Below are 25881 nucleotides of genomic sequence, written 5' to 3'. Positions count from 1 at the left end.
CTGAACATAAAACAGAATGTGACTGCTGTAATATTATGCAAAGTGAGAGAAAACAGTACAGGCAATATTGTGACATTCTGAATCTATGCTTCAACAAAAACATTTTCAAAATGTTTTACATTGTTAATAAGCAGAACTGCGAACTAATCTAGAAAATACTGCACAGGCTGCTCAAAATAACCCTTTACTTTGGCTGTAATCTTCATAGGGTGCTGAAAACATTAAAAGGATATCAGATTTGGTATTTTACTTCCAATATCATATATTTGGTAGAAAGACATACAAAGCATGGTGGACATATAACCCCAGCTTCTAGCAGTCATCTGTATAAGAACATCCTGAATTATAGACTATTTGTGCCGTTGTGTTTTAGAATTACTGATGGACCCAATTCTTTTACAGTATATCTCAGCTCTGATGAACTCATTTTACGCATCTGGTAGCAAATGACACAGTTCTGTACATGTTTTAAAGTGTACTTCCATTTACTTTCAGCTAATCTACTACTGAGTGCTTGCTTTCTCTTCTGCTACGGAAAGTCACAGACTTTCCCTACCAAGCATTTCCAGAACACTCATTAAAATAATGACCTTCAAAACAACTCTCCACTTTTTCTTTTCTTTTGCTTTTTCTTTCTTTCCCAAACTGAAGCGCTTTCACCTATTTAGATCTGGTAGGCCAGGGTAGGTAGCCCCTTTTCTCTCCTTGGACTACTCCTACTTTGTGATGCTCTCTAAACAAATGAAGGTTCAGTCATAAGAGTCTGGCATTCACATCAAGAATATATAATCTCATGATGGTTTAATTTTTAGACAGAAAAAGCAGCTGCTAACAGTTGTATTTATCCCTTGTGTTAAGAAAATGGGTCCTGTAATTATTGGTCTTGTAGGCTTGTACATCACAAATCTTCAAGGGGTGAAAAATGAAGCAGGTTCTCTGTGTTGTCAGGACTCAAAATTCTAGTTCAAACAAGACTTGCAAAAACATTACTTAAATTTTTAAAAATTATTTATTCCTTGAGAAAATAAACATAGCAAGAAGCTGCATACAGTTAACCCTGTTCAGTAACCATGTTCCCCTAATTGCCACACTCATTGTGTTCACAGAAATAAAGAATGTACCATGTAGTGCTGACTGCCATTTTTGTACATGGCCTGAAACCTAAACAAATGGGTGCTTGTCAACTTCAGCACTTAAGTAATTCCACTTACACTAATCCTCACGCCTTTGATGGTACAAAAATGACCAGGAAAAGTAAACTTCAAACTTGAACGCTGAGCATCCAACCAGTACTTCTGCAGACTCACACACAAAACCTGACAGCATAGGCACAAAGCACAGCGTTTTTTCCAAAGTTAAATTTGATTGTTCACTGAAAATACAACAAATAGTCATGAGACAGACCAGTATGCTACTGTAAACCCACATTCTCAAGGCTATTCTTTGGGAGCTAGCATTACCCTATCACATACACTGGCAGAAATCATAATCTATGTCAAAGCCTGCAAGAAAAAAAGTATCTGATTTTGACTACATAGAAGATGACAAAAAGTGGAGTGAATACAGAATATTATCTGTAATCTATTTTTCTAGCATGCTGGTGAAGGCAAAAAGGATTCATTTCTCATAAGCAAAAATCCTCCTATGTCAGGCTGGTAAGAGTTACTGCTTTAACAGTATGATATACTCAAATAAGGGGAAAGTGATCCTGGCAAGGATTTGACAGAGAAAACATAAGGAAGACAGATGTTTTTAAGTTCCATGTCTAACACACTGCACTTTAATTGATTTGAGCATCTACTGTAAATATAAAAACATTTTAAAATGTTTGTGTAAGTGGAGAAGAAAAACAAAGTTATTGGAAAAAATACAAACCAGACATTTTGGCACTTCTACAGATACTCTGCCTTTCTGGGACTGCCACACAAGAAACTTCAGAACTCCTGGGTCTACATGCTGACATTTTACAACACTACCGTAGTTCTAGTTAATCATGAGTTAATACTTTGAAGGTATATAAAATACAAACATAACTTAGTTCAGAAAGCTTGACACTGACTACCACCAATGCAAGGTGATAATAGCTCATGCACATGAGGACCCAAATGATGATTTCCAATTGTTAATACAGAAGTGAGCCAATATAATACGTATCTACCTGGCATGACTTACTAGCATGGTGGTTTTAGAAGTGTATCAGAGCAATAAGAAACATAGGAAGTGAATTAGACCTCAAGATACCACCAAATTTTATTTATTTTAAAGAGAACCTGCATGGACTGTTGCAATATTTAAAAGCACTCAACATTTTCAGTGATTTGAAAGTGACTCTAAGCATACTTCCTGATAGCATGCTGTGGATGAGATGGATGTTGACTAAACAGAGTAGCAGTCAGAACAAGGCCAGAAAGAACAAACAAGACAGACTTGCTCAAAATAGGTTGTATGAGAAAAAATCAAATGCAAAGCAGATTGATAGGGAATAAGTAGGGGGGCATACTTTAAACAGCAGATAAACCTAATCTGCACATACCTTCTGTGCAGAATAAGAAAATGATCCAAAGGAAGACAAGCATGGAGTAACTATTCAGCAGCAGTGCCTATCCTGCATGAGTAATTCCAGTTTCGATTACACAGATAATTCCCAAACAGAATAAACTGAGATGAATGGCTGTAACAAGACGGCACATGATTCTACTTTTTGGCCCAATACTGTTGAATAACTATCTCAATGAGAAAAAAGATTAAAGATTACAGACATGAAAACACCGGTAATTGCATAGGTGAGATTAAGAAACCCTTTTAGAAAGAAATTTTGTATTTTTATAGATGTTGTAAACTTGCAAGACTTGGATTGTGCTCATCCTCCTGATGAGAACTGCAACGGAAGACACCACTACAAGTTTGTAATGTAGGGAACAGTCACAAGTGCAACCAAAAGGTCTGTAAAAGCTGAGCACCTTAAATTCATTTTCTATCATGACAGTGTCCTTTAAAAAAGAAAATATGGAAATCTGTCACCTGGATTCTTGTGGAATTTGGTGACAGCGCACAAATACTGAAATACCACTCATCAAGAGATCAGCTCATATTACATTTGAATTAATTAAAACAAGTTTAGAAGAAGTCTGTTAAAGGAGGTCCTGAAAAGCAGCAGGAAAGGATGCTTGCAGAACAGTAATCCAGACAGAGTAACTTTTGATCACAACATTCACATCAGTGAGACGATCGTCCCCAACATGGTTGTCATGGTTTAACACCAGCCAGCAACTAAGCACCACATCACCACTCGCTCACTCCCCCCTCAGTGGGATGCCGGAGAGAATCAGAAAGGTAAGAAAACTTGTGGGTTGAAAAAACCAGACAGTTTAATAGGTAAAACAAGTGCCACATGCAAGCAAAGGAAAACAAGGAATTAATTCACCACTTCCCATTGGCAGGCGGGTGTTCAGCCATCCCCAGGAAAGCTGGGCTCCATCACGCAAAAGGGTTACTTGGGAAGACAAAGACACCACCACACTGAACATCCACCCCCCACCAAGCCACTGCTGCCTTCTTTCCCCAGCTTTATATGCTGAGCATGATGTCATATAGTATGGAATATCCCTTTAGCCAGTTTAGGTCAGCTGTCGCAGCTATGTCCCCTCCCAGCTTCTTGTGCACCCCCCACCTGGTCCCTGGTGGGGTGGTTCGCGAAGCAGAAAACGCCTTGGCTCTGTGTAAATGCTGCTCAGCAGTAACCAAAACATCCCTGTACTCTCAACACTATCTTCAGTACAAATCCAAAACGTAGCCCCATACTAGCTACTATGAAGCAAATTAACTCTCTCAGCCAAAAGCAGCACAATGATCCAGCAAAAGCAAACCAGTGCGTGTTCATATTCAAATGGATGATATATGGCAGCAGAAAAGATGCACGATACAAACGGTGGGTTGAAGCAAACCTCTGAATGACAGCATCTCCTTTGTCAAATATTCAATTTGCATATAAGCCAACAGGAACTATATAGACATCCCCATCACTCCCATCTGTGGCTGCCCACAGAGAAGCTAAACATGTAAGGCTAAACCAAAAATTCTGCAGTCAACAAGCAGAAGCAGCATTAAGAATCAGACATCCTGTTAAAGTGCTTTGTTCAGCACTTAGCAGAAGCTGTTCATAAGACAAGATTATGATGAAGGCAAACACATTTCGGGAGCGGAAACTGTGTTCATTGTTGCACTCAGCAAGTTCTATCAATACCCCTTGAAATCACAGGCAAGACACAAGGTTTCGCTATGACACCGGTTCTAGATGACAAATACATTATCATCTGGGACTGCCACCTCTGCTGCTGTGTATATATATCCAGTAGGATTAGACTCTTCTCCCAGAAAAATGATGGAAAGGGCAAAGCAGACTTCTAAACAGATCCTGAAGTCACCTCTTCACATCCAAGTAGTTCACTGCCACCAATCTGATCTTCAAGAAAAGGCGACAAATCTAGATGAAGCAGTAACACTGTCCTTCATTCAGCAGTGCAGAGTGCAATGCTAGCACCAAATAGCACCTCAGGCATCAGGTTTATAACTGCTACAGCTCCAGAACTGACTGACAGCATCTAAGCTGGTATCTTCTGTACCAAAAGCCAAGTGTATGTACTGAGAGGGTCTGGAGAACTGCCACTACAAGTAAGCATTTGGAAGTGGTCTGAAACAAATAAGTTTTGGTTACGTTGATGTTATTTTAACTGGTCTACAATAATCCATGGTATCCAGCCATCAGCATGCTCGTTTATTCCCATCTGCATTTTAACTTCAGAACTTTGATATCCAAACACATTTATTTTCCTTTCACACAGCATCTACAGCCTCTTCTTCACCTCAGCCATACCTGCCATCCTCTATTCTGATAGCCTTCCCTTTAGACTTGTATCTCACTTGTTACTTCAAATGCCTATTTCTACAAAGGTAGGATGGAGTAACAAAAGGACAAGGAAAATCATGTCTCTCCTCCTACACACACATAGAAGGGAAGGCTTTAAACATGCCAGTTGTTATAAACTTCTGTAGGTTTTCAAAAATTCTCCTTATACCACACAATCCATGTCATCTGACTGGAGTAGAGTTCAGAACAAAGGTTTCATAACACAGCCTTCTGCCCAAGGTCTGAAGACAACACTTACATAGCACCAGCTGACTGTCTTGAGTTAACTACAAAAGTCTGAGGCCACTGCAAGTCTAAGATAGGCTGCTTAATGCCGATAGCTTTGGTTTTTCTTTTGTGAAAAACATCCTTTCATACAACAGATTGAGTATTGATCTATTGTTACATAGGCCCAACATCCTTAAGGAAACTCACAGAGCTGAGTTCTGCTTATAAACCACAGAACTACCAGTTTCTGTCTACAAACTGGCCTTTGGCTGAAAGTGGTATCTTAGAAACGGAAAAGAAGTTACACAAAGGAAATTAAGATTTCACAACGTATTTCAAAATTAGGATTAGAGAGATTCATAAATCCTTCTACAGTTATTAATGATCATAGACCTGAGGGTCCTATATGAACACTGAAAAGCATGCCTATTAATGGAAGATTTACTGAAATGACAAAAAAATGAATGAATAACATTAATAAAAAATACAACAAAAGAGAATAAAGTCTGTGTATTCAACGTTGGCTTTATTATACACTATAGACAAGTGTTGTGCCATCATATTAACATTCAACTTCAATTAGTTTGCATTGTATCAGTGCTCTGTTTCCAACAGAAACAGGTTTGCTGTGCTTTACTATTTGAAATAACCACAGACTAACACGTTAGTTGATGAATACACAAAATCATTCCTGACATGATTAAAAAAAATAAATCACAGCTTAAAATGCAATCTCAATTAATACAAAATTCAGTTACTTTATCCTTCATAAAATTCAACTTTACTTTTCTCCCCAGAAGACTAAATACCCATAGTAGCAAGCGGAACTGGGTTGCTATACAAAGACATGTTAGAAAAACCCCACACACTCAAACCACCAACTTCTACAGTTCCTGCTGTATTTGCGGCGCTCTGGCCTCCTCAGAGAGGAAGACAACTGCTATATAAAGTTTTCTATACACTACTGCAGACTACAAGCTTTTTTGCAAGCAGGTAACTACACTGACTTGATTTCACAATACTTTCTTGATCTTAAAATTAAAACCACACATCTATTTTTATTCCATATTACAACATACTTACTCTGCCATTACATGTCTGACGTTATTGGCATATAACACTGGATTTTTTCTTTCTTCTTCTGAAGGAATATACACTGGTAGAAACTGCAGACAGATAACTGAATTATACTGAGAATATTTAACATTTTAAACAATCTCTCCTATAGCACTACGGTGAAAAATATAGTTGTATTTTTTTGCTACTTACAAAATCATATTAAGAAAAGGACTATAAAAAAATTAAAAATAACTCTTGAATGCCTAAGGCTGCATCATACTTCTAGAAATTCATATAACAGGGACTCTGCTAATTTCTTACCTCATGAACCCAAGTACGGGTTTATCTTCCTTTCATAGGTGGGACCAATAATTTTTTAAATCATTTAGAAGTATTAGCATTTTCTTGCACAGACCTTTCTTTTACATCTTTTATTATTCAGCTCTTTCTAGATATGCAAGAAAAGCACCTGCTACATAAACATTTTTCTATAGCTTAAATAGCAAGAATTCAAATTCTTGGGGCATCAAGTATTTATATGAGATACATATCCCCTGCACATTTAGAAATCATATATGACTGTTGTGTTTTTACCTTCTGTTGTCAGATGTTTTGAAAAATTTCTCCTTTAAATTGAACACTAGTTATTAATACTCAATTGAAAGAAAAATTCTAAATAAATGCAGATGGCCATAGAATAACAGAACAGCTGAGGTTGGAAGGGGAAAACTAAACCAGAACTGCTGGAGACCTGCCATAGAAAAGGCAGTTTTCAGAATATGATGGCCTATATTAAAAGACCTTCCAGCTTTTGGCTATGTGTTCACTGAAATATGATGTAAGCCCCAAGATCACGGCCAGTCTCACCTACAAAAACCCTCAAAATATCCTATTTCTGCTAAGTAACATACTTCTCAGATGAAGGGAGCACTCTTGATTCCCACTCCTGCTCAGTACCAGACAGACAATTGCCTTAGTGCAATGGAATTAGATAATTTATGCACTAAGTGAACAAAATATTCATAATTCCGTGGAAAATCTCTGCAGTAGAAACCAAAGTTGTAAAAAGCTTAGTTATATATCATGTAATTACCTATGGGTAGTACAAAACAGGAATTATGATCCAGAAATTACACACTGGTCTTTAAAAAGGAAAATAACAACTGGGGAATAAACAAAAATTTATCATTTAAGCAAATACTTCTCAGTAACTAAGAAGTTAGCTATATTTTCAGAATCGTATAATGGTATGATCAGCAGTACTCAAAATCCTGTCATGAGATGTTTGCCTAACTGTTTCTTAGAAGTATGCAGTCATGGACAAATCTTTATTTTGGATTTTGCTACTGTTTTCCCTACATGCACCACTGATTCTGAAAACATATGACTCCTGTCTTACAGGTTTACAAGCAGGTATGCCAGCCTGATGTGATGTAATGTACAATAAGACAAAGACTGTAAAACTAACAGACATAGAAAAGATTGTTCCTTCAGCTTCCAAGCCCCATTCTGTTTCTTTCAGTTGAAAACTGCTATCAAGTCATTCATCCAAACACAGGACAAGTTTGAATATAAGGCAGTTTCAGAGGTGTTCTACATGTCTGTGTCCAACTGGACAGAAACTGCACAATCATTTCAGCACCACTAACAAAACTAGAAGAACTCTCAGCTGCTGCACACAGTGATGGATGTATGAACACTGAAGCTGACAGGCCAGCAAAATAAATCAACATGAGCCAAAACAAACCACATGTGCAGATGACTGTATACCCTTTCTTCTTCACAAGATTGCTTGCATGCCAGTTCCAAGTGCAGGATGGATGAATGGGCAGGCCAACATTTGTCATAACCTATCATAAAATCTACATAGACACTTGCTTCTCAATATACATGCTGGATGACATGTATGGTATGCCAGAGCACACATTATATGCAGATAAGCCCAGACTAACAAACTTTGGATCCTGATTGCTGGCTGTTAGACCTTACTAGCTATCATTTAATTAAAAACACTGAAGTTGTGTTGCTTTGCTGTACATCTCCCTGATTAACTGGGCCTACAGCAGTAGTTAGGTGTCAAGGCTGGTTGGGATTTGCCAGTATCCCTGTGCTGATGGAATAAAGGCCAACAAACTTTGGAGACCAGGGGAAAAACACAACTTTGAACACAGAACAACTCATTTTTCCTCTACATTCCTAAATCTGCTGCACCTCCTTGCAAAAGCAGATTCAACAAGTAGCTCTCAAGTACTCTGCCTCATACTTGCGAGCAGCCTTGCAAACAGCTCTGCTCCTCTATCCTCCGCGAGCTCCTGCTTTAGTATGGAGTATTTCCAAAAGTTAACTTTTTTTTTTTATAGACAACCGAAGATCCTAACTTGTCCTTATGCAAGACCTGTATGAGCAACAGAAACTCAGCATCTGCTCGCAGCTGCTGCCTCAAAAAAAATCAAGAATGCTCAGCAGTGTTCCGTTCTGTGTGAAAGAATCCATTTTACTTGCCTAGGGCAGAGAACCATGTTCCTGAGATAGAGTAAAAGTCCTACCACATTAGCTAGTTTGTCTTACCCCTGCATGAAGCAGTGGCTCCCTGGCTGTTCTACCAAAAGCAGGCCACTGTTTTGGAAACAAAGGGGCTTAAAATTTTTAATATTTATACTATTAGTAGCGGAAAACAAGCAACTAAAGTGGTAACACAAACTTATTTCTGCAACAGATACAACTGTTCACTGGCTGGTATTTTGTGCATTCATTATTTTGAGAAGAATTTAAAGCATAAACACACACAGAGTACAATGATAAATACTGTGATTAGCATAAGTTATATGTTACAATATTAACATGTGTATTAACAGTTCTTCCCATTAGTCTACCCTGCTATCAGTTCCAGAGATAAACAGCTGCTTCATTAAAAAATGTAAGCAGAAGAATTGTAGAACATTTGTCAAATCTCCTAACACCTTTAAAATACTGTACTTGTCCTCAAAAATGTATTTACTCTCTGTAAAAATGCATAAAGACAGCAATTTAAAAGGAAGGGTTTTAACTGTTTTTGCCTTTTCACTACAATAGTCTTCAGCCTTAAGATCATACAGTGTTTTTCTCAAAACAAAGTTAAGAATATACATAGATTTTTCTTTGTGTTTTCTGATTTCACATTCTGAACAGTGCAGCTTAATAAAATAATTAGCTAGAGATATTAACATATCTGGCCTATAAGAAACCACCTACAATGATTTTTCTCTAGAAGATATACACCACTGTTCACACACTTTGAAATCTAACACACACAGTTTGTATACTCGCTGAAATAGTAATAAGGCCATTAAAAGACAAGAAATTTGTTCACAAAAGGCCCTTTAAACAAGAGTCAGAAATCTATGTACTAAATTTGAATGTATAAGAAAGTAAAGTCTTAAGCCAAGTGGAAAGCTGTATTTTTAGGTTACATTTTCAGACACAGAAGCCATTTGTCGAAAAATATAAGTGGCACTTCAACCTGTTTTTACAGACGTACATACAAAGATTGAATACAAACTTTTACTGCAGAATTAAGTACAATATTATGTATGCTGATACTGCTCAGAATACACTGGTTTTTTTACTGACCTCAATTTCCACAGAATTGTGAAACTGACACAAAGTAAGCCACAGAATTTCTAACCTAAAAAGGAGGGGGGGGGGAAGAGAGAAAAAAGATGGAGGAAAAAATTTATATGTAGCAAAACAGTAGTACATTATGCTCCAAAGTCTTCAGGTAACATTCCTACTTGAAGGCATGATTGCACCCAGATAAAAAATTAACATAAAAGGTCTTTGAGAGTACTTCTATATATTACATTCTGCAAGGTTTAATAAAAGCAATTTACGCTGAAGTTGCATCTTAAAAGATACACAAAAGCAGGAAGACAAACGATAACATGATATGCAGGTACCAATACATACAGTAAGATATGATGTATGCATAGTATGTAAAGAAAGAGTAAGTCTGTGCTGAATACAGCATTTTCCTGAAACAGAGTTGGCAAGATTAAATATAACCACTAAGATTTTATCATTACCTTGGTTTGGAATCAAAGTTCATTATACTTCACAAGTCTGTTAATGAAATGCAGTACATGTGATTTAGTAGCCTAAGACACAAGATAACTGGAATCAACTTGACCTTAGAAAGCAGTACGATTCAAATCCAGGAAAGGATTTAGTAAACCTAAATTAGGGAGCAGCATTAATAGCCGCATTTTATGCAGTATCTAGGTAATTACAGCAGTCAATCACTGTGAGGGGAGGGCTGGCCAAAATCCTCCCTAGATAAAGGGCCATTCCTAGAATTAACACCCCACTCATTTTGCTATGCACTCAATTCAGGGCTGCAACACATTCTTTTCCTTTCTTTCCTACTGAACTTCCAACACATTAAAGCAAAGAAAAGAAGCAAGAACAACCGTGGAACTTGGGATTTGAAGTTTACATCACTGACAGGAAACATGAAAAGTCTGGTTTCTAGGTCCTTGTCCAAGAGCATTAAAAAACCCCAGTAAGTTATAAGTAAACTTTTCTCTTTGCCAACGTTCTGTAATCCTCAAAGATTAAACCTTAAATAAGTATAAATTTTAAAAACTGATAGAACCTGTATCTAACTCAAGTCCGATACAGAGAAAATTTAAGTTGTATGCTCTAGTCAGTATTTGTTTTCAAGGTAAGTTAGTTGATCTGCTCTGAACACTGTCAAACTAGTAAAAACATTACTTTCCGTAAGTGGAAGAAAACATATAGTTTCCATGTGATGAGTTTTTCATCTGTTTTATAGGCTATAAGAGCTCTGAACAAACAGAATACTCCTGATATATCAACATTCCAGATTAAGTTTTAGCTAACACTGTGACAGAAGAGAGATTTGCTGAGAAAGTCAAGACTGTATCAGTCTTAACAGTATTTCTTGCTAAGACATCAGAAATACATTTTAGGTGACTCAGGAGAATTAATCCTAATTAAATTACAGTAAAGCTGTAATTTAAACTGACCCAGTGAATTTGCATAACATTACATGCTGTCTCAGATTCTGATTCTTTTTTAATTTAATTTAACTTTATTAGCAGAGGTCACCGCTTCCAGATAAGGGTTTTGTACACATTAAAGTGGTCTGAGGCAACACACCTACAAGTTCCTTCCCTCTTCTTTCTCCTTCTATGTGTTCTTGACTCCTCAGGTAGGACACTAAGCTGGAAGCAAGCTACTCACCTTTCTCCCCTCTGGCTGAGTTAACTTGCTAAGATGAACAGCAGTTGAAATGCAAGAGAAGAGGCAGAAACTCACAAGGAGAGAACAAATCCCCACACACAGTAAATGCTGCAGTACCTACTTTAGACACTATCATGGATTCATCTACTTCCAATGTGACAATTTCATTGAAAGCTGACCCTTTAAAAAGCGATTGATGATTTCCTTAAGTCTCCAAATCTAGACATGTCCTTAATTAGACCTGGTTCCCAGTCCATTTGAAGGTTCAAAATTGAAAAAATTCTAAATGATTTGATTCTTGGCTAATCCCAATGGTTTCCTCATTACTACTAAAATATAGGACCTCAGGTGGGACATTCAAAACAACATTTCCCAAGGAGGAGGCTAACAGCAAGCTATTAACTATGAAGTACAACTCCCCTTAATTTAGGGTTGAAAACTCCTTGTTTTGATCTTCATCTAAACATTTACAACTTCTACTCCAACCCCAACATGTAAATAATACTAAAAAAATACTCTTTTTAACAAGCAGTAACTGCTTCATTTACTATTTTACATTACGTGAGTTCACTAGGGAACCTCTAGAATAGCATTTTGTTTAAAAAACAGAATACAAAAAAATTGAAGTCACATTCAAACAGTATCTCCAAATTCCCCAAGTGGGTTGACTTTTTCTGTGAGACTAGTCAAATTTCAAACAAGAGCCATACAGATTTTATACAGAAACACACCAAATCTATTTGCAGGCAATAAAATATACAGATCATAAGCAAGATTTTTTACTTCAGGTACTTGGCTAAAAAAAAAAAAAAATAAAAATATTTGAAATGAAACCCGAAAATCTATCCTGCAAACCACCAAAATCACAGCAGCAGAAACACACTGTTTATACCTGGATTCCTCTAAGTGATTATCATCATAATTAGGGAATAGTAGATAAAAGACACAAATTAATCCCAAGGAATAATCCAATAACCAGCAATTACTACTATATATGCCTGTTAGACATGTAAATAAAAACTAATGATGGAAAGCAATCATGATGTAAGCAATAAAAAGTAAACCACTCACGCTCCTGGTCCTTGCCATGTCCATGTGATTGTGTCCTAAGAAGAGAAGCATGACAGTTGTAATTATTATACTTGAAAATTTCATTACATTATAGATAGTGTAACCGATGACGTATGACTAAAGGTTTTCATGGAAACTTCAGTGGCCTCTTTGCAAAGGTTCTTACCACCAGTAGGAATCAAGACTACTTTTATGTAGCTAGGAAATACCCAGTAACCCAGCTCTTAAACACAGAATATATTCATAAAACCTTTACACATCCAAGGATTCTTCAAACGCTGTTAGCCTTGGAAAAGAAAGTTATTGACTGTAACATGATGTTCCTTGAAACACATAGTCCATGTGTATTTTCCTAACCCATCCTGCTCAACAGGGTGTCATCCCTCAAGCTTCCATACACTTCACTTGGACCTTCCAGCAACAGATATGAACACTCTGCAACACTTCTGAAATGTGTGGGACCTGCGGAGATGACTGAATGGAAGCCTGCTCAGCTGACATAAAGCAATAGGACAAGACAGACCTTATCCTCAAACAGTATTTTTCCAGTTGCCTTTACTCACAGACAGCATACATTCATCTGTCTGATTCAAGAATCAAAAGGTACGTTATAAGACACCTAAACCCACCAATTTATTCTCAGGCAAGACCAGCAGCACTTTCAGAAGCCAGAGATTAACAGTGTGCAGAGGAAAAATAGCAGTGAAAGAAGCAAACAAGATGCAAATAGCAAAAAGGGAACAGAGACCTGGAAAGGACTATGTAACAGGTGGCAGGAAGGAATATGACAGTAAAGGTCATCACATTCTTAACTGTAAGACTAAGAAACAGCACAGGAAAAAACTGCAATATTTGGAGACAAGATTTAAGCATAGAAGTAAGAATCAAAAAAACTGAAAATTAGTTCCAAGCTACTGTTCTTGCCAACTGGGAAAGAAATTGTACAAGTCATTAATGGAAAGACAAAAGGATTCAGTAAATCCAGGTTTCTAAAAGACCAGATCAGAAAGGTATTTCTATCAACCTACTTAAAATGTTCCCGTTCAGCTCTATGCTACCATCCAAAACCACTTTAGAGAGTTTAGGTGATTTCATGTGCCATGACCTTGAAAAATCAAGTCAAACTCTTGTTTTAATCACCATTTAAAGCAAAAGGCTGTCAAAAGTAAAAATGAAAGACAGTACCACATCCATAGAAGGAGAAAAGTGTGACTAATGTGACAGACCAACAGCTTGGAGTAAGGTCAATCAATATATCATGATGGACTACTAAAAATTTAAATCTTTAATTTCAACAATTATTTTAAAACAAACAAAATATGATAAAAGACAAATTTTACCTCTAGCAATCAACATACATGCATGAAAATGGACTTTGCCATGTAGTACTTTAATGTCTATAGTTTTGCAATTAAACTGTTTCTGGCAATTTTGATGTCTCTGATAATACTGCAAGTCAGTCTGGTTTTTCCACAAGGAACTTTCATTTACAAACCCTGACCATTACAATGTAGATAGCTGGTAATTTCTCTAATCAGAGACTAGATCTGCTATATAGAATGACAACACTACACATATCCAACTCAGCTCTCTTAAATTGCAACAGTGCAGAAGGAGACAAAGACAAAAGTGAGTTCCATAAAGGTACCTTGCCTAGGCAATGGATCACTGAACAGTGAATAAGTGTTTTCAGAATCCAGCCCTTGTACTGGCTAGCTGGCATGACAAACTTAAGTTATGTATTTATCAACAATCCTGCCAGAAATTCCCAATATGAATGTCACAGCAGACATGCGTGCTTTTTTCCCATCAAGAACATCAGGATACAGCACAGATGATGACTAAATGCTACGCAGTAGAAAACAGGAGGCAGAGCCTCCTGCCAGTGTATCCAATATTGTTACGATAAAAATCACAAGCAGAAGATGGGAAGTGGTATTTTCCCTACCTAGTTTAGGTATCTTTTATATTTATTACAGCTTATGCTTATGAACAGCATTCACTTTGATAGCATTCTCAGTACACTTCAAAATTTTTGTATCTAGATTATGAGTAATTTTAATTGTGTGGAAGTACATCTTCCTCATTAACAGCACTAACAGAAAATTCAAATTAAGGAAAAGGTGTACCCATGAAGAAATCCAGCGTAAAAATTAATTGCATAAAGGATTGTTATAGAACCTATGGATGGAGACATTAGAACATTTATTTTAATTAGAATATTGGTAGTATCTGTCAAGCATCCAATAGACAAAACACTACCAAACTAGATAAACAGAATCAAATTTTGAATTTCAGGTCTAAGCAACATTTTAAGCCCTACAATTTCTTTCTGCTTATGCATCAAGAGAAGCAGCATACTAACATACTACTCGTAAAGAAAAACTCATACCGGTCCAGAGGAGGCATCTATTGCAAACAATCAGAAGCCCGAAGAACAGTCAAGGGGCAACCCTGAATAGAAACAGTTCTTCATGGCAAGCAGGACTAGATTTATTTGCTAGAAAATAACTGAATTTACATCACTTTTGCTACATGGTTCAGTCCACTGCAGAACAGCACTACTTCACCTAGTTCTTGAACAGAATACAAGGAAATAAACATCCAACTACACACCTACTACATTCACCCCAGGCTCTGATCTCAAAAAGCCTCCCGAAACAGTCATCTGCACTCAAGTCCAAGACTGTTCTCATCTGTACTGTGTAACTCACAGCTCTAAAGGTAGATCAGAGCAGGCAGCTCAAACTAAAAGCAGCGGGATGACAGTGCACAATGCGTATCTGGAATTCACTAGCTAAGCAAAGATCTTAAGAAATTCCTTTCTAAACCTAAAATCAAAATATGCAGCAGTCAAACAAGCCAACAGGAAGCAAGAGACAATTCAAACTGTCTAGAAATGCTGTCTTCACGTATGAAAAACAATGGTCTTTCTCTACTCCGTTTTACTCTTACTTGCTACTTAACTGCATCCTAAACAAAAGAAATCTCACCTTCACGTACCACATCATATTCCTCCTTCCTCTCCTCATTCTCACTTTGCTGCAACTCTTCTGCAGCCCCCAAGCTAATCTAAAAATCAAATAGTAATAGCAATTACCCCTCTCTCATTAATGCTTAGTGGAAGTAGACCTTAGGAGGTTAAATGACTCAGTACAGCACTGAAAACTGTATGTTTTACAGCAATTAATAGTAGTAGGGAAAAGTAAATACACAGATTCAGGCCAACTCAGATACCTATAGAAGTATTTACGGTTTCTTATACAACATTTTGCAGTAATATAAAAACAATTATGAAATTTTTTCATTAAAATGTACATTGATTTACTTCAATGTAAAAAGCTCACAATTTCTGTTAATACAGTGTTAGAAACATGTAATATTAGTTTACAAACATTGCATATTATGTACTACAGGCAATAAGGACATTTCAGTACAAAAAAGGATTTGTGAAGATACCTGCAAATTAATGTTTGATAGGTTTATATTAAATAAGTGTAATATTAACCAAAAGTAACAATGTATATTAAGCAGGACATAAGAGGCATGTGCATATTTGCAATCAAAACTGTCAGTGCAACAGAAGTTTAAAAACATTTTCAGAAAATACTGTTTCTTCCTGAAAATAAAACATTTATGTAATGAAAAGTCCCACATAACCTGCTACAATGCACTTAATACCAAGCAAGCATAACAGGCTGCTATACTTGTCACAGCATCCATAATGATGATTTTTTTGGTTTTACTGCAAACTAGTTGGCTGCCGTCACACCTTGTCTCAGTTGACAGCAAATGGTGGTCTACATATTTTAACTCTGCTTAGGTTCTTTTATTATTTTTTTTAATAGTTACACTTATTTTTTATATCAACCTGTAAACTGGCAGAAAGAAACTGGATGGAAACACTTTAAAAACGTAAGCACTCTGGTACCAAGAGGAAATTAAATCCTTAGATCAAAGGGTTGTTAGTGGGCTAGTCAAAGAGAGATGACATGAGATCTATGACATGAGATCTTCTGATGGGACACGCATCAGCAAAGAGACAAGGCAGTCCTTATTTTATTTCTGACACTCCTCCCACTCTCTCCTAAATAACTTCTATTTTAGAAGGGGACAGTCTGGACTTGAAAATACCCTCACAGTGCTCAAAAAGAAACCTCAAGAATAAAAGCTAATAAAGTTCACTAGGAAGCATCTTCTAATTAACCAAGGAATGTAGACAGACAGGATTCTGGCTGCAGTAGCACAGGAAAGTATCTGTATCAGGTAGGACAAATAATATAAAAAAACATCCTTCTATGCTTTCCTGTAGGCTTGATCTGGAAGTAGATCAAGTGACCTTTGTCTTCATTTGTTTGCCCATACCTGTACAAGCATTTGTAACAATTTTTTAATTTAGGTGTTGCAAATAAGCCCTATAATTTACACATAATTTGCATGAATCTGATTTATACTGAAGGACTACTCCAAATCAGCTAGTGTCTAGCAGTCCTTAGCCAAGTGCACAGAGGATGTAAAACATTGACAATGAGACACCTTATAGATGTGCCGAGGTCCCCAACACATTATTCTATTATCATTTACCTGGTTGCATTAATTTGTACTAACACCTCCACAGGCAGGAGGTGCAGAAGCATCCTACAGCAATAAACAATATTAAAAAAACCCTCTCCAGCACACACTGCGGTAAGGGAGCTGGTGGGAACACATGCCTCCTAGACAGAAATTGATGGAATTTGTCTTGTCATTTGTATAGCACTTCTTGTAACAACCTGAATAACTTTCAGAGCACTGTTTTAAAGGAGCAATCCAATTAAAGCAGAAACATTTAAACTGTCTGTTAAGGTTATCTATATTTCTAGAAGCTTAAGGAATATATACTTAGCCAATAAGCATTTATTAATGTTTTCCAAATTTCTAAATCTAATTATCTAAAAGTTTACAGAAGTGCCAATGTATTTAAAGGAAAATGCCCCATATTTACTGCAAGCTGAACTTACCAGTTTGTTTGGATAACGTAAAACCACTGGCTGTACAGGAACTCCAGGAATAAACGCTCCTAGGAGGCACATATGACACATCAATATTTTATAGTGCATTTTGGCACAGCAGAAATTTATTGCAGTAAAGAAAAAAAGTGATACAATTGCTGGGCTGATATGCATACAAATTAGTTAACAGTGAAAAAGTAAGACCCAAAAGGAGCCGCAGAAGTCAAAGTCTAAAAAGTAAGCACTGAAGAATGACAATGTATACACACCTTTTCAGAAGACAAATAATGAAGAATGCTTGCTTGCATTCTCTAAATTATCCTCTACCACCTACATAAATTGTCATGTATGCAAGTCAAAGCCCAGTACCAAATTCAGCTTGATAAGTGATTAAAAAACACATATGTGCAAGATAGTTAAATCATATATTCCCTGTGGTCAACAGTATTTTTTGGTGAAGAACACCTAAGCTTTCTTATGCAAAAGCAGCTTTCTATTTTTAGCTGGGCAACATCAATTTATAGGAAATTTATCATCTCTGAAGTAACAGAATTAATTTAACCTTTTTTCTCACCTTAATTCCCCTCAAAATGGCTTATTTGTTTATTCTCTAGCTATGGAAAATCTAACAGTTAGAAAGTATTGAACTAGAACTATTGTACAGAAGTATCACTTCACTTAATTTGAAAATTAATATTTCTGGTAAGTAGCACAAAATCTATAAACATAATTTGTTAATGATTTTCTTGGTTTCCAGCACAAAGATTAGGTAAGAATGTTAACTATCTTGCTCAAGATTAAACATCTTTCTCTTGTGAAAACACTTAATACAGTCTTCACTCAAACTAAGGTTTTTTATAGCAATTTACTAAATTCTGACTAATATTTGGTTTCAAATCAAGGCCTGAAGAATGGAAGTATACTGTATCCTTAGCATTACATTTGCTTTGCAGAATACTTGCATAGATGTAAAAAAAAAATTATTAATGGAGTATAAACATCTCTAAATGACAGTTGTCTGGATGGGATCCTGCAGAGATTTGGTTCTTGGCAGCCCAGTGGTATTTTGTATTCAGTCTCCAAAAAAAACCCAGCCTTTTTGAGCAACTTTTGAAAGAATCTGAAGATGAAAAAAATCTGAGTGGTTGATGACAAGACCACCATTTAAACAAAACTAGACTAGCCTGTCCTGTATAACTAGCTTTCATGAACACAACCCAAAAAAAATCTCCAGTAAGAGCAAGAAGTGTAGGCCATATGAGTAGAATGGAGAAAGGAATCCTGAAAGCAGTTACTTGAATAGAGACCTAAAGTGATATTAGCGATGAATTATAACGCAAAGGATTTCTGGGAGGCTGGATGGATACAGAAGCCAGTTCCAGTAGGAAAACTGAGACAGTCAAGAGGCAGACAGCAGCATGTACTAGACCAGAGGAGAGGAAGACAGAGGGGGGATCTGAGGCAGAAAGTATATAGTGCCTGGAATTCTATGGCACAGAGGGAAGGAAGGGTATCAGGGCTTTAATGAAGGATTCCAACTGGTTTTCAAAGCATGACCAGGATTCAGGCAGAGGGAGAAGGAAAGTAAAGAGAAAAAGTAGTGGATGTTCTAACCACCACTCACTCAATCTAAAAAGGTAAAGAGCTGAGAGGGGAGGAAGAAAAGCTTTTTTGAATGTTTGTTCAGGAGACAATACTGAGATTCCTTCCACCAAATGAATCAGTGTAAGGAATCACAATGCTGACTTAGTGCATGATATTCTAATGCCACACGTAAGTAACACAAAATAAGACACACAGTAAGACCAGAACACAGTGAGCTAGGCAGAAACCTACGAAGAGTCAAACACACACACAACTGTCTCACTCGCTGCAGCCTCATTCACCATCTCTCTAATATATCATAAAGACAAGCTTACATTAAACATTGAAGGTCCACTGCAGCGTTGGCATTTCTCCCTACTGTAACTGCAGTTCACAACTGCAACAATGTTCAGTGTTATACCCTCTACCATCTACTATACCTCTAATCTTAAAGTGTTATGCTGACTGAAAAGAGTTTAGAATGGGGATGTTAAATAAAAAGAAAATTGTGGAGAAATGGCAGCCTCCGTAACAGTGCTATACTGGCAAGATTCTTGTGCCACCTTCACCAGAATGCAACTCAACAGTAGAGCTGGAGGGAAATCAACCACATACAACACAGCAACAAATGCTGCAGCAGCCTGTACTTTAAGCTTTATAATTTATCTAAACGATGTGTGACAGACCCAACACAGGAAATGGAGGGGCCAAGAAAAAAAAAGAAAAGAAAAAGATAAAAGACAATCACAGCCAAAACCACTGTAAGAAACGTTAGTCCTCCAGCTCATATGCCAAGAAAAAAAATATCTAAATTATCTAAAATGTTTTGCTCAACAGTGGAACTACAATCGTTTTGTAGCATCAGAAAATTTCTATTCCAATTCCACTGTAGTGCAAGATTTTTAACTTCTGCAACAGGAAGCAAATTACAATGCAAGTGCTACTTCAGAAAACAAAGATACAAGAACATTCTGTAGAGAACAGAAATGAGCATCATACCTACCAGGCTTGAATGTAATTAGACAGGATCGGTTTGTGCAAGTGCCTTCTGGGAATATCATTATCTTGAAGTAAAAAGAAAAAAGTTGAATTAAGAACTATTTCAATGTGGATTTATTTATGAACACATCTTTTCAAAGTTAACATTAGTTGATTACAGTAAAAAAATGTTCAGGGAAAAACAGTTCAGTTAGAATACAAAAATAATGCTCAATAAAGAAGTAAAGTTCTGTCTTAATAGTAAAAATATTTTTCTTTATCTGCAAATTTGCCTCTTGTTTGATCTCAGATAGTAATCCTATTTGGTTGGAACACTAATAGTGACAAGAAACACTTGTGAGTACAGGAGAATTTTCACAAAAGGCTTTGGTGCTGGTAAAAATACCATATTCTGGTTTGCACCAAAACAAAATTCCTGCTCCCAAGTGACCTCCTTACAGGCTAAGAAAAGAAAGACTTATTTTCTTTTTGCATTGATTACTTTGCATGTGCACAGATGTCAGAATGATAGAGGCTGAAAATATCTAAACAGAATTCTACCAAGGCAAAAAATGCTGAAGTTGAACCAAATTCAATCTAACAGAAGAGGTTAGATTGTAAAAAAAAAAAAGTTTTGGACAGCAGAAAGCCAAAAACTGCTGAAATTTTGTTGAATTATAGAACAAGACATTTAAAAGAAATAAATACATATCATAAAGGGACAAAGCAACAGACTAGAATCAACATTACCAGTTTCATTGTCTAACTAGTTGTTAGACGTGTTACTAACTAGCTTGATAGATATTCTGGAAACAATTTCAGCTCTGCCAACTCAGTTTCTTCATCTGTAAGAATATTTACTTTTTAAAGTGCTTTGAAATCTATCAATTAAAGTCATGATATGAAAGCTATGTCACATTGTATGTAAATGTTTATAATGTTTCTGTAGTCCAGTACGCAGACATAAGCACCGTAGTAGTAACAATGCCATGAAAGACCTACTATATCTTAATCTCAAAAATCCAAAAGAAGAATGGTTCATATTTGCAAAATAATCACATGCTTCTAGAAAACTGAGACCTTAGGTAGTCACCTTTTCCTCCCCATTACTTTCTTCCAATGCACATTAGAAATAGTGACATTTCAGGTGCAGGAAAGCCCCCCAAGCTGCTTTATTTTAGGCATGTTTTCATCATGTGGTCCAATACAGGTGTACTCTGGTTACTGGAACATCTCAGTTGCTTTGGCTGTCTTGGCCAGTATTGCATCTCCAACAATGACAGTACACCAAAATCTCGAGAAGGGCAAGAACACAACAAGCCCTCAGGTATCCTACTGAGCACTTGATTATTTTCTTCTTAGAGAGCTTTCTAAACCTGCTGTGGTCCGTCCATTTAGTGTCACTTAATATAGCTGTTTTCCCATGTGCTTTCCCAGTCTCCCCTTGAAACACGCTGCAATGAAAAGCTAGTATTTTGTAGATATTACATCTTCTAGAAAGAGGTATCTTCTATCCACAAACCACCTAAAGCATCCCGCAAAGAAAAAAGTAAACTGCATATCCAAAGCCTGGAAATGCCAAATACCGTTGGTCACACCGTAGTAATATACAGTACCTGTGGCCATTTACCATCAGACTGAGCACGCCTCTTTATCTCTTCAACAGTTTTCCTGCGAGAATCCTGGTCTGACCGAGATACAAATACTGGTCGGATGTATTTGATTAGAGCTGAAGAGGAGAAAAAACAAAAGACAAGCAAACCAGCCTTTATTTCCCTTTTGTTTGGAAAAAAAAAAATATATATATATATATTCCCCCACCCCAGTAGTCCTCTGGACAAAAATTTGGGTACAAGCATGTAACTACTTTACTATATCGCACTGTAAAGTTGAATACTCAGCTAAAACACTGCAGTTTTATTGAAATATTTTCCTGAATTCCTGTGAGGAAGACTATTTCCACAACTCTGGCACTTTGTGCTTCTTCAATTTTTAATAGACCAATACACATACATCACAGAACTTAAAACATGATTGTACATTTTATAAGTAGTTTTCTGCAACTGGGCAGCTGTGGCTGATTATAGGCCATTTCTTCCTACCACAAAAATCACAAAATCTACAGCCACCCTCAGCCCAGCAAAGTAGCAGGAAACTCCCTATACAAGTACTTCCAAAAGACATCCTGTGAGTCAAAATGCTTCTGTCTTTAGAGCTCTTGTCTTCTGCAACTGCTCAGCTTCACTGAAGGTACGCCATTAAAAATACTTCATACACAGACCACATTATCTTTCCTGAGGAACCAACATCAAAAGAAAAAGCGTGCTTGTTTTCTGAGCTGTCACCTGTTTGCCTCTTCCTCATACTAGATGAATCAAATCTCAGGCATACCCTTCCTGGCTCAGTGGGAAGCCTCTTATTCACAGCCAGACAAAAAATGAGCATGAGCAAGAACCAGAACTCAATCTAAAACACCCTCTCCATGCACCTGTGTCACAAGGACATCCAGGCCAACTTACAAAATAGTAGTGTAGCACATAAAACTCTTTTGCATTGTCAAAAATACAAGAAAAGCATCTTCAAATATACTGTATCATGCTTTTATTTAAGCAGGTTGTCTTCAAATAACTTTTTATCATTTTTGTATCTTGTAATGTTATTTGAAGGTTCAAGTCACTAAGTCATTAGCTATTCTATTTGCCTAAAATACAAACATAAAATACAGTATTTGTATTTCCAAACACCACAAAATGAGTCACTGACACTAGTCGTATAATCTTCTTTCGTCAAGGAGAGACTTTCCGCACTAATGGATTGGCCAGTGCTTAAAGCATGAAGACAAAAACAGTGTAAGGAATTACAGTCCTGTACTCAGCAAAAACGGCTGGTTCTGGTGTTACCCCACTGGCACTTCAGCCAGCAACTCACCAAAATTATTCTGTGGTTCCATGAAACTAATCCATCACATCTTACAGCAAGTTATCAAAGATTCAGCCAGCCTCCAAAAGGTTTTATCCCATAGGTTGCCAAAGCTTAGGAGATAGTATAACAGAGAAAATGTACCATACTCTTGTACTTTATCCTACATGCCTTCTCTTAGACAATATCCATAGAACAATGCCTGCTAGGGGAGCAAAGATCATCATGGGCCAGCTGGGGTTACTGCTGCAGGAAGGTAAAAACCCCACACTAAACCACAAAACAACCATACATAAAAAAAATAGAAAAAAACTCTCCAAAACACAGAACAAGCAGTAAGAAAAAAGGCAAAGGAAACCATACCTGGTTTTGTAACTCTGTTCATTTTGTTTCTTAATGATGCTAGTTCCAAGTTTCCCCTACTGCTGCAAATTACTATTCCATAGCAGAAACATTATCAAGTACAAAAAAAAAAAAAAAAAAAAAAAGACTCAAACATCCTCAGCCTTCACTCTGAAGTTTCTCTTACATTAGGCCCGGCCCAAATGATGGAATTCACATTAATTCAGGTCAAGGAACAAACAAGAGCTCCAAGGCTCTTATCTGAGGGTATGTCGCAAGCAGGGCCTTCTTTATAACACATGAAATTAAGCAAGCAGAGAGATTTTATTTAGAGCAGTATGACAGAAACATCAGACTATGGACAACTTGCCAATTTTGAGTCTCTAACCACTAATATATTATCTGAAAACTGGACAGACAAGCAGCATTAATGTGGGAGCTTTACTGTTAACAACCTTCCTGAAAGCAAGCTACTGCAATGCTACAATACTCCAAAATAACACACTGCAAATTATCCTACAAATGGACACCACCACAAACAGCAACACACCCATGTGCAAAGAAAAAACTATTATGGTATGCTGAAAGAACAGAGGCAACTGAAAGTTTGGTTTCCTATGGATCTGTCTTGCCTGTTGAATTATATGATAAATAGTCTGTGAGGTAAGTTCATTTCTTTTCTTATGGTTTAAACATTGTTTTCATGCAGCTTGCAGAACTTTTGTGTTTTTTAAACCATCATCTTTCTCTCAAATACATGTGATGCTATCAATATTTCAACCCATCACATCAAAGCTTAGCTTAGTAGACAGGGTGATCACAAGTCTTACTTCCTTAGGGATCAGACTAAACACAATTACAGTTTTAACACGCAACTTAAGATCCTGTAAGACACCAATTATCAAGCTTTTAGTGGCTAAGTCCAACAATTTCAGTGAAATTGAAACTCTCAGTCATCAGTAAGAAACTGAAAGTACGTACCAAGGGAAGGCTAGTTCTATACTTGCCTTTCTTCATATACACTTTCCATAACCCCTTTTGAAAACAGAGCACAAGGCTACACAGACCTCTACTCTCACCACCTATTATCATGTTCAGTACATTAACTTGGTACAGGCTTTGAATTTTCAGATGCTTGTCAATCTGTGCAAGAAATAGTCAGTAGCAGAGCCAACAGTCTGTAAAGAGAAGCTGAGAAACATACCATATATGCAGACAAGGTGAGACTGCTGTTAGAAGTCAAGCTGAAACATCAGGAAGCCTGGAGACAGTACTGTAAAGTCACATATGAGGCAAGAAATAGGCAGGACTAGTGCAAAGTCAGGGCAGGAGCAAAAAGCAGCATACATGAAAATGCTTCGAACAGCTAGCATACTGAGCAACTAAACAACAGAACTGTGCAACATACTTAATAAACAGAACAGTCTTAAATATTTTGCTCATCTATTTAATTGTCCAAGACCAACTGTAACCAGATAGTGAAGACCACAATTCAAGTATTCAGAGATGCTGAAAGATGTGCTTGCCCATCTCCTCTCACTCCATTAAAACCACCCTTAAATTATAAATTCTAGTGGGTGATGGCAAACAGTCCCTCAAGTCACAGAATTGACCTTGCCAGTGTCATTATTCCAGCTTTTTCTCTAGCAGTGTTGGTCCTACTTGAAGTAGTCACTCTCACCCCCCATTTCAGCTCATTACAAGTAGTCCTGAAGACAGGTGACATGCTGTACTCCACCTTCTTAGGCAGGTGCCTGCAATTTAAACATAGTTCATGAAAACTTCTGCCTTGCAGGGCAGCTAGAATGCTATAGATAATCCAACCAATGGAAAGTTGCTCTAGCACAAAGCACCCTTTAAGAGAACCTGCAAGAATTCAGTATTGCTTTAATTACTTGCAGGGTGGTAGCTCCAACTGATTTCAGAACCCTAACTTCAACGCAATCATTTCAAGCACCAGCTGATGCACAAAAGCAAGTTTCTTTCTGATGAGCTGAACACACACGAGTTGGTGTCAATGAACTTCTCAGGGTAACAGGAAAAAAAAAAACTATTTACAAGCAAATGTCTGTGAGGAAACCCTGCTTCAAATCAAAACATGAAGTACTATTTAACATACAATAGAAGAAAGTATTGTAACACACCATTTAAGTTATGCTTGACATTTGCAACCATATAGTAGATAAACGCATACTGGCAACATCACCCCTGGTCTACAAGGCACGAGAATACAAAAAGCAACAGAACAGCAATGCGCCACTAAATGCTGTTCTTCTAAAACTTACCCATACACACACATTTTTAAGTAGGCAGTTACATTTTCACCACTGTAGAAACAGCATCAGACTGACAGATCTGCTGCAGAAGTAGAGAATGCTGAACCTGAGACTTTATCTTGGCCTCTCCTGCAAACACCACAAAATCCCATCACATACATTCCTCTCATTCACTGAGATAGCGGCCAATAGAGCCAGTACAACTGCCTCTACTTGCATTTAACACGGAGGTAGGTTGTATAATACAGGTAGACTTGCAGTGGGACATCCATTTACAGTATTTACT

General features: G+C 37.1%; 1 protein-coding gene across 1 annotated transcript in view; it reads right to left on the bottom strand.

The window, feature by feature from the left end:
* Positions 1-25881, bottom strand: part of LPCAT1 (lysophosphatidylcholine acyltransferase 1) — a 68365-nt gene that overhangs the window by 27669 nt on the left and 14815 nt on the right. The window contains exons 4-9 of the mRNA XM_056332793.1: positions 21675-21787; positions 20084-20144; positions 17506-17564; positions 12506-12540; positions 9803-9857; positions 6218-6300 (exon numbers count right to left, since the gene is read on the bottom strand). Of these exons, the coding sequence (XP_056188768.1) occupies positions 6218-6300; positions 9803-9857; positions 12506-12540; positions 17506-17564; positions 20084-20144; positions 21675-21787 (406 nt within the window). The remainder of the gene's footprint in view (positions 1-6217; positions 6301-9802; positions 9858-12505; positions 12541-17505; positions 17565-20083; positions 20145-21674; positions 21788-25881) is intronic.

This window comes from Falco biarmicus, chromosome 3 (assembly GCF_023638135.1).
Source record: "Falco biarmicus isolate bFalBia1 chromosome 3, bFalBia1.pri, whole genome shotgun sequence".
Classification (NCBI taxonomy): Eukaryota; Metazoa; Chordata; class Aves; order Falconiformes; family Falconidae; genus Falco; species Falco biarmicus.
Note: the sequence above shows the minus strand (reverse complement) of the source record. Positions and strands in the feature narration are given on the sequence as shown.